The sequence below is a fragment of the Fukomys damarensis genome, unplaced genomic scaffold, assembly GCF_012274545.1.
Source record: "Fukomys damarensis isolate Sample0158 unplaced genomic scaffold, DMR_v1.0_HiC HiC_scaffold_7, whole genome shotgun sequence".
NCBI lineage: Eukaryota > Metazoa > Chordata > Mammalia > Rodentia > Bathyergidae > Fukomys > Fukomys damarensis.
This window is the reverse complement of record NW_022900919.1, coordinates 13,805,458-13,824,801: the sequence shown is the minus strand read 5'-3', so window position 1 is coordinate 13,824,801 and position 19,344 is coordinate 13,805,458. Positions and strand designations below refer to the sequence as shown.

Here is a 19,344-nt window from a genome sequence, read left to right as displayed (position 1 = left end):
ATGGTAGATGTAGGGAAAAACATACATTCTGTGACAGGTCAATGGCTAAAATGCTAGTATAAAGAAGTCTTGTTAAGCTGGGCATGGTGGCGCACGCCTGTAATCCCAGCACTTGGGAGGCTGAGGCAGGAGGATCACTCTGAGTTCAAGACCAGCCTGGGTATATAGTGAGTCCCAGGGCAGTCTCAACTACATAGTGAGACCCTGTCTCAAAAAAAAAGAAGAAGAAGAAGTCTTGTTAAATTGATAACAAAATGATAACCAAACAGATAAACGACCAAAGAAGAAAGAGTAGAATAAAGAGAATAACCTATGCAGTGAAAGGATATAAAAACCATACATCTGATAAAATGTATCAGGAACTCAGTAGCAAGAAAATGACCTGATTAAAAATTGGACAAAGATCTGGGTAGGCATTTCTCACAAAAAGTGATGAGAAGAATTCTGAGATGTTCCAAGTTATAGGCAGAGGATGGAAGAGGAGACAGGTAAGAAAAGGTGATTTTACCTCACAGCTTCTCACTTATCAACAAAGAAAACTGAAATAGCTGCTCCTTTGCTGTATGCTGAACATTACCCTTCAAGTCCATTGCATATTCTGTTTTTGGAACCAACCAAGAAACTGCAAAAACTTCTCTTTATGGACTAACTTCTTTTCCTAGGACTTTGCCCACTTCCTGTTGTCCTGCCTCTTTTATCTACAACCAGTGTAGGTTCAGTGTAAACAGTTTCTCTTCTCCCCAGAATTTTATTATAAAACATCCTAGCCCTTTAGGTCCAGGGAACTTTTGCAACTGCTCTCTGGCCATGCTTCTGGTGGTTTAGAGAATTTCTCCCAGGACTGGCCCTTTGACCTTTTGGCTGGCAGTTAAGCCTTTCCTTTGGCTGGCAGTTAAAGCTCAGTTAAACCTTTCCTTCAGAGACCTCTTAGTTTCAAAAGTTTGATTTAACAGAAGGCATTTAACAGTGGCCAAGAGGTACACAAAAAATGCTCAACATTAGTATTCAAGGAGATATAAATTTAAGCTACAATGAGTGGCATCCTTATACCTGCTAGAATGGCCATTATCAAAATGATAACAAGAGGTGGGCATGGTGGCACACTCCTGTAATCCCAGCACTCAGGAGGCTGAGGCAGGAGGATTGCTGTGAGTTTGAAGCCAGCCTGGGCTACATAGTGAGTTCCAGGTCGTCTCAAGTACAAAGTGAGACCCTCTGTCCAAAAAAAAAAATTTTTTTTTAAAAAAAAAAAGAAAAAAAAAATGATAACAAGGGTTGGCAAGGATGTGGGGAAAAGTCCTTGCAATTTGTGGGAATTCATTCATTCATTCATTCATTCATTTATTTATTTTTTGAGACAGGGTCTCACTATGGAGTTGAGACTGACCTGGAACTCACTGTGTAGCCCAGGCTGGTCTCGAACTCACAGCGATCCTCCTGCCTCAGCCTCCCAACTGCTGGGATTACAGGCGTGCACCACCAAACCCGGCCGAGTGAATTTAAATTAGAACAACCATTATGAAAAAGAGTGTGGAGGTTCCTAACAACTAAAACTTGCACCAGGGTGTGACCCACGTATCTCGCTGTTGTGTATAATTCAAATGAAAAGAAATTGATGCAAGGAATAATCAAAGAATATGGGGAATATTTTTTAAAAATTTACTACCATGAAAGCCACATTGCCATCAGTCTTCCTCAAAACACTGCCCCGTCTAAGATACACTTACCCTATCGTTGATGGCACTTTCCAAAGTAGTTCTGGAAGTCCTCTTCCGTGCCTTGGTGTTCCGATAGAAATCTAGTGAATGGGGCTGGCAGGTGCCATCCGGGGGAATGCGGGTTTGTGAGAACAGTGCGGCGTGTCCTCGTCTACCTTACTCACCAAGTCGGCACAGTATGACTTGTGGCTCTTCCCCAAGATCAAAATGATCGTGGAAGGTAAATGTTTTGAAGTGATGCAGGACATCAGGGCAGCTACAACAATGCAACTGAAGACACAAGTGTATTTGAGGGGGTTTAATGGCAGTGTGTCTTGTACTACAATAAGTTTTTTGGAAAATGTAAACACACTGTATCTTTCTGTCATACCATGCATATTGAAGAGATTTCTGTATGCCTGTGTTATTGTAGCATGTCTTTTCACAGTAGCTGAGCTGGGCATTTAGCTCAGTGGTGCTGCTGCCTGACTCACAAACACAGGTCCCGAGTTCAATTCCCTGAACCCTCCATAAAAAAGAACACAATAGCTATGATATGGAATCAACCAGGAAACGAGTGGATAAAGAAAATGTGGCATATGTACACAGTGGAATACTATGCAGCAAAAATGAAATCCCGCCATTTGTAGCATGTGGATGAACCCAGAGGATATTATGTTCAATGCCATAGGAAAGGCACAGAAAAAAAAAAAAGGCACAAAGAGACAGATACTATATGTTCTTTCACTTCTGTAGAGAATCTGAAAAGTTGAGTCAGTGGTAGAATAGTGGTTACCAGGGGCTGAGGATCCCCGAGTGGATTTGGAGGAAATGATGGTCAAAGGATATAAAATTTCAGTTAGATACACAAAATAAATTTAAGAGATAAGTTGTACAAGTGGTGACTGTAGTTAATAACATTGCATTATCTTCTTGCAAAACCATGGAGAGATGTTGAATGACCTCACTACAAAAAATAAATATATGAAATAATGTTAGTTGGCTAGATTTTAAGCATTCCATAAGTACACACATTTCAAAACATATACATGATAAATATATACTATATAATTTTTATTTGTAAAATATATTTTAAAATTTGGTTTTATGAAATGTTCAAAATTAATAGAGATGGAATTAAAGTTTTGAAGATTTGGTTAGCAAAAGAATATAAAATTCTGTAGGGGACCAGGGATCTAGCTCAGTGGTGCTGCAACTGCCTCGCATGTGCAAGGTCCCGAGTTCGATCCCTGATACCAAAAAAAAAAAGTAAAGAAAGAGGAGGCTAGAAATTTAATTTGCTGTAAAGGCCCCAGATTCTATAGAGCTTGAGCACTTTTAACATGGGCAGAGGTTAGGGATAAGGAATTCCTTTAGAAGAAAGTGCAAACTGCCAAGACAACCAGCCTAGTTACTAGATTGAGCAGGTTTTTTACCCATTCAGTTGCAGATGGGGAATGTAGCTCAGTGGCACACAGCCTGCTCAGCAAGCATAAGGTTCTGAGTTCAGTCCCCGGTACTAACAAAACAAAAACAAAAACAAAAAAGGAGAAATGCACATTGGTTTCTAAAACTAGGGATTTTTTGAGTAGGAAGATTATAGTCTTTTAGAAAATAATCTGAAATATCTAGTTCTGTGTAAGCCTTTGACAGCAGTAAGCCCTTTGGGGAGCTAAGAAGGGGGAAAAACAGTTGTGAGGAACAGAATAAGCTGGCTTTTTTTCATTAAATTTGGAAAAATAAGCAGTAGCAAGAGTCAAAATCTGTGTATATGTGTGTACTTTGATTCATGGAAGTGATACTCACATAAGTGTCACCATTTGTAAATTGTTCAGTGTTACTAGTGAACATTCAGAATGTCACACAGCCACCAGTATCTAACTCCACAGCTCTGTCATCCCAAATGGAAACCCCATGCCATTAAGCAGTGTCCCGCAGTTCCCCATCCCTGTCAGCTGCCAGTCTGTATCTGCCTCTATCAATCAGCCTGTTCTGAATACCTTTTTTTTTAATGTACTGGGGATCAAACTCAGGACCTTGTGCTGGTGAGGCAGGCACAGTGCCGCTGAGCTAAATCCCTGGGCCTGTTCTAAATATATCATGTAATCAGAACCATACTGTATTTTGTGACCCTTCTTTCACTTAGCATGCTTGTAAAGTTCACCCACATTGTAGCATGTATCAGTACGCAGTTCCTTTTTACGGCAGGATAATATTCCATTGCATAGATTTACCATGGTTTGTTCATTCATTGACGGACATTTGGGTTGTTTGTACTTTAAACTTGTAAATAATATTAATGTAGACATTTTTGTGAAGATTTTTTGTGTGTGTGGTACTGGGGATCAAACTCGCATCCTTGCCTTTTTGAGGCAGGTGGCAGAACCACTGAGCTAAATCACCGGCCCATGCATGAAAATATTTAAAGAGAGAGAGACTGTGTGTGTGTTTTGTGATGCGGGAGTTTGATTCATTCATTCTAGACAAGTGCTCTACCAATGAACTACATCCTTAGCCCCGAGTACTTTTGTTTAACCTATATACCCTGGAGTGGAATTGCTGTAGGTTTTCTGTCTAGCTTTTGAGGAACCATCAAACTGGTTTCCATAATTTATTTTTGAACCATATGTTTGTCTGAGCCTCAGAAAGATGTGAAAGCACATCTGACTCTTTTTCTCCCCATTCAGTTTATTGGTACATTTAAAACAAACGTTACAGTTACATTTATCATTGGGATCTTGTACCTTTACATGATATGTCTTGGTTGTTACTTTTTCCCCATTTCGCTGCCCTTTTCACCCACTTCACCCTTCCCTATTTACAAAGACTTTGATTCTATTTTTTCCCCTTATTTCCTTTCCCCTCCCCTTTCCACTTCCCCTTTAGCAATTTTCTTCCTATTTCACGCTATCAGTTATACCATTTGAACCCTGTTTGCACATTTAGTTTTTTTACAGTAGAGAAACTATTCGGTATTTACTCAAGTGTTTATTTCACTTCAGAGTATAGCCCCGGACCGGGATTTAAGTGGTTCCGCCACCTGCCTTGAAAGCTCAAGGACCCGAGTTCGATCCGCAGTATGAAGAAAAAGAGTATAGCCTCAATGTGCATCCACTTAGCTATAAATGTCTCTTAGTTTCTCATTCTTTATGGCTGAGTATTACTTCATTTTATAGAAAAACCACATCTTTATCCAGTCTCCAGTTGATGGGCATTTGGGCTGTTTCCAAGTTTTAGCCATTACAAACTGTGCTGCTATAAACACAGGTGCACATACATCGTTGTGGTATGATTCCTTTAATTCTTTTGGAAAGATACCCAGCAGAGGGATGGCTGGGTCAAATGGGACCTTTAATCCTAGTTCTTTGAGGTATCTACTTACTGATTTCCATCGTGGTTACACCAGTCTGCACTCCCACCAACAATGGAGAAGGGTCCTTTCTCTCTATAGTCCTGCCATCATTTGGTATTGATTTCTTGATAGCAGCCATTCTTTCTGGGGTGAGGTGAAATCTCAGAGTTGTTTTCATCTGCATCTCTCAAATGACCAGTGATGTTGAACATTTTTTCATATATTTATTTGCTGCTTTAGTTGTCTGAGAAATGACTATTCATTTCAGATTTGGGGGGAATCTTTTTTTTTTAGTTCTTTTTTTTTTTTTTTTTTTTTGGTACTGGGGATTGAACTGAGGTCCTTGCACTTACAAGGCAGGCCACCGAACCACTGAGCTAAATCCCCGGCTATTTTTTTTTTTTAGTCCTTTATATAGGTAGTATTCCTTTGTCTGAAAAGTAGCTGGTATAAATTTTTTCCCACCTTGTAGGTTGTCTTTCAGCTCTGTTGGTGATTTCTCTTGCACTGCAAAAACTTTTTTTTTTTGGTACCAGAGATTGAACTCAGGTCCTTGTACTTGCAAGGCGGGCAGCAGAACCACTGAGCTAAATACCTGGCCCTGCAAACACTTTTTAATACAATGAAATCCCAGTTGTTGATTCTTTGTGCAAGTTTTTATGCTGCTGAGGAATTGTTTATAAGGTCTTTTGTTTTTTGTTTTTTTTTCCCTATGGTACCAGGGATCAAACTTGGGACCTTGCACTTGCAAAGCAGGCGGTGAAACCACTGCGCTAAATCCCTGGCCCCTATAAAGTCTTTTCCTATGCCATTGTCTTTGAGAGTTCTACCTAATATATTTTGCAGTAAGTTAGGTATTTCTCTTTTGATATTTTGATCTTTAATCTGCTTGGATTTTAGTGTAGTGCATGGTGAAAGACAGGATAATCTTTGGCAAATTGAAAGCTAGTTTTTCCAACACCCTTTATTGAAAAGGCTATTTTCCAGTGAGGATGATTGGCTCCTTTGTCAAAGATGAGGTAGCTGAGTATGTCTGGTGGTGTTTCTGCATCTTCTAATCTATTTAATTGATCCTTGGGTCTGTTTCTTTGCCAATACCATGCTGTTTTTACCAAAGTGGCTTTGTAGTATGGTTTTTTGGGGGTTCTTTTTGGTACTGGGGATTGATGTAGTATCGTTTCACATTGGAAATTATGATACCCCCTGCCATGTCTCTATTGCCCAGAATGGCTTTTGCTATTTTAGGTCTCTTTTGGTTCCAAATGAATTTTTGAATTGTTTTCTCAAGTTCTATGAAATACACGATTGGGATTTCAATCGGGATTGCATTGAAACTGTATAGAAGTTTTGGAAGTATGGCCATTTTCACTATGTTGAGTCTTCCTACCCATGTGCAAAGGGTATCTTTCCATTTTCTTGTATCCTCTTCTATCTCTTTTTTCAGAGTGTGGTAGATTTCAATGTAGAGGTCTTTTACTTCCTTCATTAGATTGATTCCTAGATATTTCTTTCTTTCTTTTTTTTTTTTGGACATTATTGTAAAAGGAATTGTTTCCCTAATTTCTCTCTCAGTGAGTCCATTATTTGTGTACAAGAAGGCTGTTGATTTTTTAGTGTTGACCTTGTATCGCTACTCTACTGAATCTGTCAATTAAGTCTACAAGTCTTTTGGCAGAGTTTTTTGGTCTTTTATGTAGAATATCATATCATCAGCAAATAGTGACAGTTTAACTAATTCCTTTCCTGTCTTTATTACTTTTATTTCTTTTGTCTGATTGCTGTGGCTGATATTTCTAGAACTATAATGAACAGGAGTGGTGATAATGGATATCCTTGTCTTGTTCCTGATTTTAGCGTAAAGGTGTGAAGATTTTCCCGTTTTTTGACCATGATATCGGCTGTTGGTTTTTCATAGATAGTCTTTATCAGGTTGAGATAAAGACCATCTATTTCAATTTTCTGTAAGGTTTTTATCATGAATGGGTGTTGAATTTTGTTGAATACTTTTTCTGCATTTTTTGAGATGATCATACGGTTTTTGTCCTTGACTCTGTTAATATAGTGTATTATGTTTATTGATTTACATATGTTGAACCATCCTTGCATCCCTGGGATAAATCCAGCTTGGTCAGGGTGTATGATCTTGATGATGTTCTGTATTCTGTTTGCTAGAATCTCATTGAGGATTTTTGCATCTATGTTCATTAGGGAGATTAGCCTGTAGTTCTCTTTTTTGGTTGAGTCTTTCCCTGATTTTGGAATCAAAGTAACACTTGCTTCCAGGAATGAATTTGGAAGTATTGCTTCCTTTTCAATTTTATTGAAGAGTTGAAAGAGTAGTGGTGATAGTTCTTCTCAGAATGTCTTGTAGTTCAGCAGTGAAGCCATCAGGACCTGGGCTTTTCTTTGTTGGTAATGTTTTAATTGCATTTTCAATTTCACTGAATGTAATTGTGGTGTTTAGACTTTTTATATCTTCTTCATTTTTCTTTGGAAGTTCATGTGTATCTAGGAATCTGTCCATTTCTTCTGTATTTACCATTTTGCTAGCATACAGGTTTTTGAAGTAGCTATTGATGATCCTCAGGATTTCTCCTGGATTAGTTGTGACTTCACCTTTTCCAATCCTAATTGCATGAATTTGAGCTTTTTCTTTCCTTTTTTGGATAAGGTTGGCTAAGGGTTTATCAGTTTTATTTATTCTTTCAAAAAACCTACTCTTCGTTTACTGATTTTTAAAAAAAAAAAATCATTCTCTTTGTCTCCATTGCCTTAATTTCTGCTCTGGTATGCATAATTTCATCCCTTGTATGAGGTTTTGGTTTGATTTGTCTTACTCTTCTTTTTCTAGGAGCTTAAGGTTAAGCATTAGGTTGTTTATTTGAGCTCTCTCTGTTTTCCTAGTGTGGGCATTAACTGCTATGAATTTCCCTTGTAGAACTGCTTTCATTGTGATCCATAGCTTCCTGTATGTTGTATTGGCATTATCACTTAATTGTAGAAGCTGTCTAATTTCTTCTTTTAATTTCCTCTGTGACCCAGTGGTTCTTCAGCGGGGTGTTACTTAATTTCCATGTGTTTGTGAAGTTCTTGCAGTTTCTTAGGCTGTTGATCTCCAGTTTAATTGCACTATGGTCTGATAATATACCAGTGATAATTTCAGTTCCTTTGCATTTACTTAAGCATGTTCTGTGACATAGCAGATAGTCTGTTTTGGAGGATGACCTGTGTGCAGCTGAAAAGATGTGTATTCTGATTTTGTGGGGTGATACACTTTAGAAATCTCCTAAGTCCGTTTGTTCTAAGACTTGGTTCAGTTCTGTTATTTCATTGTTGATTTTTTGTCTGGATGATCTGTCTGTTTGTGTCAGTGGAGTATTGAAGTTCACCCAGTACAATTTATTAGTGCTTATTTCGTTTTTCATATCCATTAATATTTGTTTTGTATAGTTGGGGGCATTAATATTCTGTGCATAAATGCATATGTTTATGACTCCTATTTCTTCCTCTTGTACTGTGCTGTTTACAAGGATGTAGTGGCCTTCTTTGTCTGTCTTAATTAATTTTGGTTTGAAATCTGCTCTGTCTGCAAATAAAATAGCTATCCCCACTCTTTACCGGCCTCCTGTTGCATAGAGAACTGTTTTCTATCCTTTTACTTTCAGTCTGTGAATGAATTTTTTTTGTGGATTAGTGGGTTTCTTATATATAGCATATTGTTGGACTTTGCTTCTTAATCCATTCTGCCAGCCTATTTATCTTGATTGGTGAATTTAGGCCATTGATGGTTATAACTGTTGTATATTCACTTTTCATTGGCACATTATTTTTCTCTTGTTGGTTCTTTTAGTTTTTATTTTTTTCTCTCTCCCTTTAATTTCTTGCCTGGTATATCTGTTCTGTTGGCCCATATGGAGTTGTGGCCTTCATTTTCTTTTTCCAGGATATTGTTTAGAAGTGTTTGGAGTGTCAGGTTTGCTGTTTATGAAATTTCTCATGTGTTCTTTGTTGTAGAAGTATCTTATTTCCCCATCAATTTTGAAAAATAGTTTTGTAGGATACATCAGTCTAGGTTGGAGGTTGTTTTCTTTTAGGACTTAAAATGCCTCACCCCAGGCTCTCCTTGACTTGAGGGTTTGTGTTGAAAAGTCTGCCATGATTCTGATGGGCTTTCCTTTACATGTGATTTATTTCTTTTCTCTAACTGCTTGTAGTATTTTGTTCTTCTCTTGGGTTTCCGGGATCTCTGTATGTCAAATTCTTCCCCTCTGGAAAGTTTTCTGTCATGAATTCTGTGAACAGTTTTGTTTTTTTTTTAAAATGTCATTTGTACTTTCTCCTGCTACTTTATGGATTGTATCAGTCTTATAAGTATTCTTCTTTGCATCATCTAAGAGTTGTTGGATTGATTTCGCAAGATCCCTTACTGTTTTTAAGAAGTCTCTCTTTTCATGGTTACAGACTGCAATCCTGTCTTCTATATCTGAAATTCTATCTTCACATTCGTTCATTCTGTTGTGAATGCTTTCTGCAGAATTTTTAATCTCCTGGATATCTGTTTGAATCTGTTTCATGGTTTCCATTTCTTTCCTATGCTGGCCATTCATGCTTTCCATCATGGTCCTGAGCTCATCTATTTTTTAAAAAATCTGTTTCTGTTCTAGAGTCTCTAGTCATGTCTTTCTTCTCACCATCTCTATAGTTATCTGGGAAATGATTTCTGTTTAAATTTTTCATTTATTTGCTTTGTTACTTCCTGTGCTATGGATGGGTTCAGGGAGTCTGGATGGTTGACTGTCAGACTTTGTACCTCATTTCCCAGGAGTTTACTTTTGGTGAGGTGGAAGTCTGTGTTTGTGCCTTGTGTAAATGTCTTCTCATTTCTGTTTTTGTTGTTGGTGCTGTCCTTGGTTTAATTCCTAGGTTAATACTTCAATCTTCCAGATATAGCTGGTCCTGGTCCTTAGTTTTTTTTGTTTGTTTTTTTTTTTTTTTTTTTTTTTTTTTTTTTTTTTTTTTTTTTTTGGTACCAGGGATTGAACTCAGGCCATTATGCTTGTGAAACAGGCAGCGGAACCACTGAGCCAAATCCCTGGCTCCTGGTCCTTACGTTTTGTTTTTTTTGTTTGTTTGTTTTTTTGGTACCGGGATTGAACTCGGGTCCTTGTGCTTGCAAGGTAGGCCACCAAACCGCTGAGCTAAATTGCTGGCTGGTCTTTAGGTTTTGAATCTCTAAGGACTGAGGCAATTTCATTTTCATTATACCAGGAAGGACAACTGATTAGATCAATCACAACACCGTAGCCCAAGTGATAAAATCAGCAACACAAAAGCATCAAGCACAGCTTAGTGAACGACTCTTTGTGGTAGTTATTAATCTGTCACCTTTAACTGTGTAAATTAAATCAAAATCGAGGACCAGCCCAAAATATGTTTATAGTGAATAACCTCTTCATTATAGCAACTTTACCCTTCAGGATGGGGACTTGAAGGGAATTGGGGAAGGAGGGATAGAGAGGACACAGGAAGATCACAGAAACTCTAGTAAGCTGTTGAAGAAAAGGAGAAGACAGAACAAACTAACAGTAATAGGGAGGCTAGAGGCTGTAATCACTTTCTTTTAAAACTAGTGGCAATTGAGAGAAGAAAAGAGAATTTATAAATATATATATATTTATAAAAGAGAACAAATAAAGTTGAATTAGCATAGGAACTGGAACAAAAAGGGAGTGAAATGAAGATCAAGTTCAGAGAGAGAAAGAAGATAAAGGAAAAAATGAGAAAAGAAAAAAAAAATTTTAAATGATTTAAGATAAAGAGAAAAATATTAATTTGAAAATAAAAACTAGAAATAGAGGGCTGCCTCCAGGGTATGCCTCTGTTGACACAATAGACAGTTTGGGCAGGAGTGTGCAGGTCTAAATTAATTAGCCTGTGCAAGTCAGCAGCTGTCCCCTGAGGTTCGGGCTGATTTCTGGCTGCAAGGCCCAGGTTGAGATCTGTGACCAGCTATGGTGGTGTGGTGTGTCTTTACTAGAGATTTCCTTCACTATTCCAGTGGGCTTCAATTTTCATCTAGGAGCCTCATCTTTTTCCTGTACACGGGGGTGGGGAGGTGGGGCTGGTGGCATGGACACTGCTGTGTTGGCGCCTGTGTGACTGGGCTCCTCTGCTGTACTGGGCCAAAGGGGCGGGCCTGCCAGAGGGTCTCAAGCTCATATCTGACTTAATAACCATCACCTTAGGATCAGGTGGAAGGAGATTGCTGGAGAAGTTAGTGCTTTACCCACTGCCTGTTGCTTCACACAGTGTACAGTGATTTTGAATTGCTTTTAAAGATAAAAATAGGAAAGGGAAAAATACAGAATAAGACTTAAAAGGTGTGCTTCAGATAAAACATAAAATTTATCTTATAAAGATTGAAATATTCCATAATAAAGTACATTTCTTTCTGAACTTGAGTTCTGGAAGTTTTCAAAAAGATTGTTGAAATCTTCCGATAAAATTCTCAAATTTTTAAAAAATTTTTTTCATTTTCCTTATCTTTTCCTCTTTTCAAAAGTATTTTAGTTATTTTAAAACATTTGATGTCCCAACCCCTTTAATATATAATTATTTTGAGTTTTACTATTCTAAGGTTTTTCTCCCTTGTTTTTGGTCATAACAGAGTTGTCCTTTGGCATGCAGTTATTCTTGCTTGAGTGGGGAATGTGGCATTCCACAGTTTGGAGAAGCTTTAGGTGCTGCTCCTCCCAGAGAACTCGGCCCCTCTTTCTCTGGCCATGTGGAAGAAGGCAGCTGCTCTCAGCCTGGCCCTCTCTGCCCACTGCTGTCCTGGCCCTATCTCCTCACGGTGCACTGCCGTCCCCTCCTGCACATTGTCACCTCTGATCTGTGACTCCGCAGCACCAAGAAACTGTCCCCAAACTGCTCTGCTTTTCAGAGTAGCCTTTTAACCTCCTGCTCTTGCAGATTGAATGGATGCTATAGGCAGTGTGTTTAAAGCACCGCTCACTCCAGCCTAGAAAAACTCTTACCCCATACCATACCTCCCTGCCAAATCTGCAGGTTTTTCATTCTTCCAGCGGTGGTCTTCCTGTGGAAGGCCCAGATTCTTCTTGACCTCTACTCAGAATCACACAGCTCTTATGTACTGCTGCTGTACGGGATTATGAGAAATAGACCCATGTTCTTAGATCCAGTTGTATTAGCTATACTTAACCTTTGGATATTAGGCTGGTTTTGTGTATGGTGTCACTTATGTGTATTCTGAATGTTTAAAAACAACTTCCTATTTAGTTAACAGCATTCTTTTATTTAAACCTTGGACTTCTTACCTAGCTCTTGAACGTCTTCAGGATGGGGCTGTGGTTCACATGTCTTGCTGCTGGGTGACTTGAAGCACTGTTGGTACATCCATGACTGTGCCTCTGCTGCCAGCAGTGTTTCAGGCTTCCTGATGGGGGATAGTCGTGCATGAACAACTGATGATTCAGGTCGGTGGGGAACGTGTTCATAGTTCTGTGGTTTCTAACCTGTGACCTGCCTAAAGAGAGTTGAAGAAGAAAGAAAAAGCAGTTTGATTTATAAATGACTTGTAAGTGTCTGTGCTATGCCACAGGTAATGACACCCTGAAATCTTTGCATTTGATTTGAAGCTCTCTTCAAATGATCCTTACATGTTTCAGTCTCTTTTTGTTATTTGTTCAATTTTAAAAAGTTGAATAGTCAAAAGCTTTGTGGTCCTCTGATCCAGTGGGATCAACACTAAACTTAAGCCACTGGTTGACAGCACGTTATATTAATGGGTCAGTGTCTGAGCTGCATGGTTTGATTCTTTGGTGGCATAGCTTGGCTGTGTAGAAAAATGCTAGAAGGCCAGCACAATTGGTGGCATGTTTTTGATCTTGACAGCTGTGGACAAAAGACATGGAGTTTTCCATGACACCACATAGTTCCTTCTTATTAATTTCCTTTATTAGTATCCTAGAGCTACATAAAATATAAAATTCCATGAATTGGGTGGCATAATAGTTAATATTTTAGGGCAGATGCCTACAAAGAATGTCAGCAGAGTAGGTTCCTTCTGAGGCCCGGAGGGAGAGTCTCTTGCACTCCTTTTCTTACCTTCTGTCTTAATGCAGGGCTGGGCCTTGGCTTGCAGCAACTGCCTCTTCACATGCTGTTCCTGTGTCTCCTATCTCTCTGCCTTTCTTTCAGAAAGATACCTCACTGGAGTTAGGGCCCTGCCTGAATCCAAGGTAATCTCATCTCTAGGTCCACTCTGTCTCCAAGTACTCACAGGTTCTGGTAAACACGTACTTTGAGTGGTGCTGCTGTTCAGCCTTCATCCCTGGGCTTCTGTGTTCTTACTGCCTTTTCTGAGTCAAGTAAATGTGAGTGTTTTTCTTAAAGGAAAATTGAGGCTACAGAAGTTTAATAGATTTTAGTTTGTCATTTTCTTTTTTGGGGGGGCTACTGGGGATCAAACTCTGGTCCTTGCACCTGTGAGGCAGGTGGCGGAACCACTGAGCTAAATCCCCGGCCCCCCTTGTCATTTTCTTGAATGGTTAGAATGCTGAACCAAGTCCAGAGTTAAAGGAATTACTTTTCACAGAAGGAGGTCCACTGTTTTGTTGTGGTCTAGAGAAGAATAATAGAATTGGTAAGTGTGGTCGATAGAGATTTTCAGAAACCACGACGGTATCAGCAGGGAAAATAAACTTCAGAGATGTAAATGGGTTATCTTGCCACTGTAAAACTGCTGTATTATTTTCCAGCTTGCAAGTGTCTATTTTCGAATAACATCATTCAAGGGTCTGCCACAGATTGGGAAGTAGGTACAGATAAGAGAGGGGAGAGGTGGCAGGTTTTTTTTTTTTTTAGACAGGGTCTCACTATGTAGTTGAGACTGACCTGGAACTCACTATGTAGCCCAGGCTGGTCTCGAACTCCTCACAGCGATCCTCTGTGTCATCCTCCCGAGTGCTGGGATTACAGGGGTGGGCCACCACATCCGGTTTTGGCAGGTTTTCTTTTGCCTTTGAGGGGAGGGGAAAATGTTAGGACTCATTACTAGTATGTTAACCAGCAGCCGCAAAGCCAAAAAGGAAGAAATTTGCTCTCTGTAACATGTCACTCTTTCAGTTTACACTTCACTGAAAGTCAAATTCGTCCATTTCTCGTAGTCATGAGATCACTCTTTCCCTGCAGAACGAGGAGACTGGCAGAGGGAACGAAAGTTCAGCTATGGTGCTGGCAACAACAATCCGCCCTGGGGCAGTGACCGGCACCATCAGTACGAACAGCACTGGTACAAGGACCACCACTACGGTGACCGGCGACATGTGGATGCCCACCGTTCTGGAAGCTATCGGCCCAACAATCTGTCCAGGAAGAGACCTTATGATCAATACAGCAGCGACCGAGACCACCGGGGCCATAGAGACTACTACGACAGGTGTGCGGAGCTCTGAGACCCAGGAACTGGCTGGCTGTGGGAGGGAAAGATGGTGACATTCACACGCGTGTAGTTTTCTGTCAGATAATTAACTGAATGTCTTCCCTTGTGTCGGCCACAGTCTAGAGTTTACTCAGATGTCACTGCTGCCCAGGCGTCTTTGGGGAGCTAGAGGAGCTCGATGAGAGCCCGCTGCCACTCCTGTGCTCTGGGTGACGGAAGTGGGGAATTTGGAGACTCTTTTGAGATTGGGAGTTTTGTTGTAGGCAGAGGAAAAGGAGAAGCCAGTGATTTCCTGATCTGGACCCTGAGAGTCAGGTAGGCAGAGAGGAGTGGAATAGGCTCGCCAGGCTCTGGCCAGGAATAAGCTTCCAGGGAGGTTGCCTAGAAGATAGACAGGTGGGATGAATGCCAGGTTATAGACTTTATGTTTTATTCCTTGGGTCATAGGAAGTCATTTGTGTTTTATTTCACCTGAGCAACAAAAGTTTTTTTTTCCCCTTTAAGGAAATCTAGCCAAGCAGTAGCCATAATACTGGAGCCAGCAGCAAGAGTTGTTAAGCTCTGCACTCAGCTCTCGGCCATATTAGGGAGCAGGCATTTGGAGATGAGTACCAGGCTGTGGTCCCTGCCTGCCTCGTGACAGAGGCCTGTGCCTGCCTTAGAAGTCGTGCCCTCTCTCCTGCTATGTAGCACCAGTAATCTGATGAGCCATGGTTTTGTAGTGTGAGACATAGCAAGTATGGGAAAGTCTGACAGGGTTTACCTGGTCTCCCTGAATGCAGGATTTGGCTATGTGTTTAATCTCTGTAGTTTTGGTTTTCTCTGGGTTGACGACATGCTTTTTTTGGATTATACATGCATTTAAGGGGGGAGTGTTATGCACATACATGTCAGTGACCTGGTATGTGCATAACCATATGCACATGATACCAAATGAGAGTATCATTGGTACTGGTATCATTTGGGAGATCTAGGAACGCAGGCTGTGTTGGCTGAGCAGCAACTGCCTTCAGTCAGCTGTGTCCCTCCCATCGCTGCACCCTTCCGTGTTTTCAGTCTGACTTGGGTGGGCACTTGCCCTGCCTCCCTTTGTGCTGATCTGTATTTCCGTCTGTTTTCTTTCTGCTTGAAGGACTTTTGTTTTCCTGTGGGTCTGCTAGTGATAAATTCTTTCACCTCTGAGTGTATGTCTAAAAAGGATTTTTTTGGTGCCTTCATTTTTGAAAAATTTTTTTGCTGGGTCTAAATGTTTAGATTAATAATTTCTGTGCTTTATGTGTCTCTACTCTGCATTATTTGTGTTGAAAAAATACTGTTGTGGACTGGGGATGTGGCTCAGTGGTAGAATGTGTGCCTGGCATTCATGAAACCCTGCTTTGGGGAATACTACCAAAAAGAGGAAAAAGTCCGTTTGTTCCTTGTGCAGTGCTGCCTTTTTAATCTTTGTTTATGATGTTTTTTTCCTTCACAAGTTTCTTGTGCTTGGGAATTGTTGAGCTGCTTGGATCTGTAGGCTTATTATTTCCAGAAAATTTAGAAAATTTTTCACTCTTCTTCATACACCCTTTCTGGCTCCCTCCTTTCTTTTGGAAATTGTAGCTATATTTATTTTGCTTGATGTTTTCTTGCAGCTCATTCACAATTGTTTTTTGTTTCATTTTGGGTAGTTTCTATTCCTTTATCTTCAGCCTTCCTAATATTTTTTTCCTAATGTCTCATAATGGCAACATCCAGAATATTTTACATTTCATAGCTTTATCTCTAAAAGTTCTAAAAGTTGTATTTGGGTCTTTTTTCTTCTTCTTTCATTTCTTCATTTTCTTTTTTAGTCTTCCATGTCTCTGACTTTCCAAAATCTGGAATATAGTCATCAAAGCTGTTTTCATGTCCCTGTCTGCTCATTGATTATATACTTTTGAGTTGGACCTAACTGATTGGTCTTCTCAGAGGCCTTATTTCCCTTGTGCTTATTTCCATGCCTGATAGTTTTGATTAGATGCCAGGTCAGATTGACCTTGTGCAGTGCTATTTGCATTTCCATAAATATTCTGAGGCTTTATTGTAAGACAAGTAATTTGGAAGCATTGATTTTTCCAGGTCGAGCCCATCAACTCTGTTTGGCAGAGTTAGAGCAGTGTTCACTCGGGGGCTAGTTGTTGCACGCCCTTGCAGCAGGTCCTGATTGCACTCTGCCCGCGGCCCGTGGAATCTGGAGTTTGGTCTGGCTGGTGTGGACTGTTGCCTCTGTTCGTGTGGGCGCTTCTCCTGGCCTTGGGCACTTCCCTCACATGCCTTCAGAGTGTTGCTGGGCCGTGTACTTGAAGGGGGTCATGGCAGATCTGCAGGCCTCTCCCTCTGTGCAGAGCTCCCTGCGATTGCACTTCTGCCTGCCTTGGTTCCCTGGCAGTCTGTGGCTTCTCCCTGCCTTTCTCCCTCACCATGTCACTGCCTTGGAGGGTTGTGATCAGCGGCTATTAGAAGACTCATCTCATTATTCTCTGTCCCTCAAGAGAACTGTTCTTCATCAGTATCTTAAAAACCCTGTCTTCCTGTTTTTTTTGTGGTTGATTCAGGTAGGAGAGTAAATCACGTCCCTATTATTCCATCTTGACTAGAGCCTGAAGTCACTCAGTCTCTCTCTCTGAAATGCACACTGCATACGTGAACCATTTTCAAGTGAAGGGTGCAGTGGCATTGGTGCAGCCAAGGTGTTGCGCGGTCACTTCTGTGTAGTTCTGCATCTCCTTTATCACCTCCAAGAAAACTCCATAACCATGTTTCTTTCTTGGTCCTTGGTAACCACCAGTCCGTAGTCTGTCTGTGGGATTTGCCTGTTTGAATGTTGTGTGTAGAAGGAATCCTGTAGCACTTGATGTCCAATTTCTTTTACTTAATGTTTCGAAGTTTGTATACATGGAAGCTGGTATCATTGCGTCCTTCCACCTAAGGACCAAGTGCTCTTGTATACCACACTGTGTGTAAGTACTACCTTCTGTTGAGTCCTTTGCTGGTCGGTGTTTTGGCCATTGTGAATTATGATGCAGTGAATATTGATGTGAGAGTATCTGTTTATATACCCATTTCTAGTTCTTTCGGTATTTACCCAGGAGTAGAATTATTAATTCATATTGTAATTCTTTAACATTTTAGGAACCATCCAATACTTTTCTACAGTATTTGAATCATTTTCTGTTCCTACCAGCAATGTATAAAAGCTGTAATTTTTCTACATTTCTCCAACACTTATGTTGTTACTATTTTTTTAACCATTATTTTTTAAATAAAGCCATTTTAGTGTACTTGAAATGGTATCTCTTTTGGGGATGTCCTTAAAATGTGGCTTTTCTTAGTTTTTCAGCTCTGAGGGGATACTTTAGCCCTGAGTATTTTGTTTTTGTTTTTAGTTTTTTTTTTTTTTTTTTTGGTACCAGGGATCGAACTCAGGATCCCTTGCACTTGCCAGGCAGGTGGTGGAACCACTGAGCTAAATCCCTGGTCCATGGTTGTTTTTTCACAAAATAATTATTGTCTCTAGATAGTTGCTATTTTTGTTTTGTTTTCTGTGTTTTTAATTTATGAAAAATAAAAATTTCATAACAAAATAATAGTAATAATATACAGTGTATCAGTATCTTCAAAGAAGTTATTTAGAATACAAGGCAGACTAAAAAGATTTTTACAAGAAGAAAGAGTAATACAAGAATTTCTTTTCAGTGAACTAAGATAAACTAGTATACATGAAACAAATAAGCATATATATTAAATATTTCCTAAACCATTGGAATAGGTAATTTGGGGAAGTAATATATTTTGTGTTTCTTGTACATGAGACACTATAATAATATTTAACCTTGTATGTCTGCGTTACTTGACATTGTGGTCTCAAGTTGCGTCCATTTACCTACGAGTCCCTCAGGTTCATCTTTATTGGCAGTGCAAGACTCCACTGTGTAGAAATACCACATTTTCTTTATCCATTCATCTGTTGGGAGACATATATGTTCTTTCCAAGATCTAACTATCATAGATTGTGCTGCAGTAAACTTGGGTGTGCATGTAACATGGTAATAGGAAGACTTTTAACTCTTCTGGGGAGATCCCTAGAGGGAGGGTAGCTGGGTCAAATAGAATTTCTAGTTTTAATGTTTTGAGGAATCTTCACACTGATTTCCATAAGTGGTTGTATTAATTTGCATTCCTACCAACAGCGTAGAGAAGAGTTCCTTTTTCCCTCATCCTTCCCAGCATTTGTTACTGGATTTTTTGATGATAGCCATTCTTCCTGGGATAAGATGGTATCTCAATGTAGTTTTAATTTACATTGCTCTGATGGCCAGCCAGGATGAGCATTTTTTCTTTTCTTTTCTGGTACCGGGGATTGAACTCGGGTCCTCGCACTTGCAAGGCAGGCCACCGAACCGCTGAGCTAAATCCCCGCCCCCCCCTTTTTTAATTGGCTATTTGTACTACTTCTGAGATGTATCTGTTCATTTTGGTTGCCCATTTTTTGATTGGGCCTTTTAAGTCTAATTTTTTTTTTTTTTTGAGTTCTTTATATATTCTTGATGTCAGTCTTCTGTTTGAGGAGTAGCTGGCAGAATTTTATCTTCCAACAGATTGTTTCTGTTTTACCACTTTGATCCATTTTGATTTTAGGTTAGTACATGGTGATATCTATGGGTGTAGACTCAATCTTCTGCATGTGGATATCCCAGAACCACTTATTAAAGAGGCTGTCTTTGCTTAAAGAGGTAAAAGGGTAACACTGTGGGTTTGATACACATTTCCCTACTGGTTATTGAAGTTGTAAAAAATTTTTTTTTTTTTTTTTT

General features: G+C 39.7%; 1 protein-coding gene across 4 annotated transcripts in view; it reads left to right on the top strand.

Moving 5' to 3' along the window:
- The window catches only part of Chd2 (chromodomain helicase DNA binding protein 2), a 129,404-nt gene that overhangs the window by 106,164 nt on the left and 3,896 nt on the right, over positions 1-19,344 (top strand). For all 4 annotated transcript variants that reach the window (XM_010621005.3, XM_010621003.3, XM_010621004.3 and 1 more), the window contains one exon: positions 14,263-14,509. In XM_010621005.3, coding sequence (XP_010619307.1) covers positions 14,263-14,509 — 247 coding nt within the window. The remainder of the gene's footprint in view (positions 1-14,262; positions 14,510-19,344) is intronic.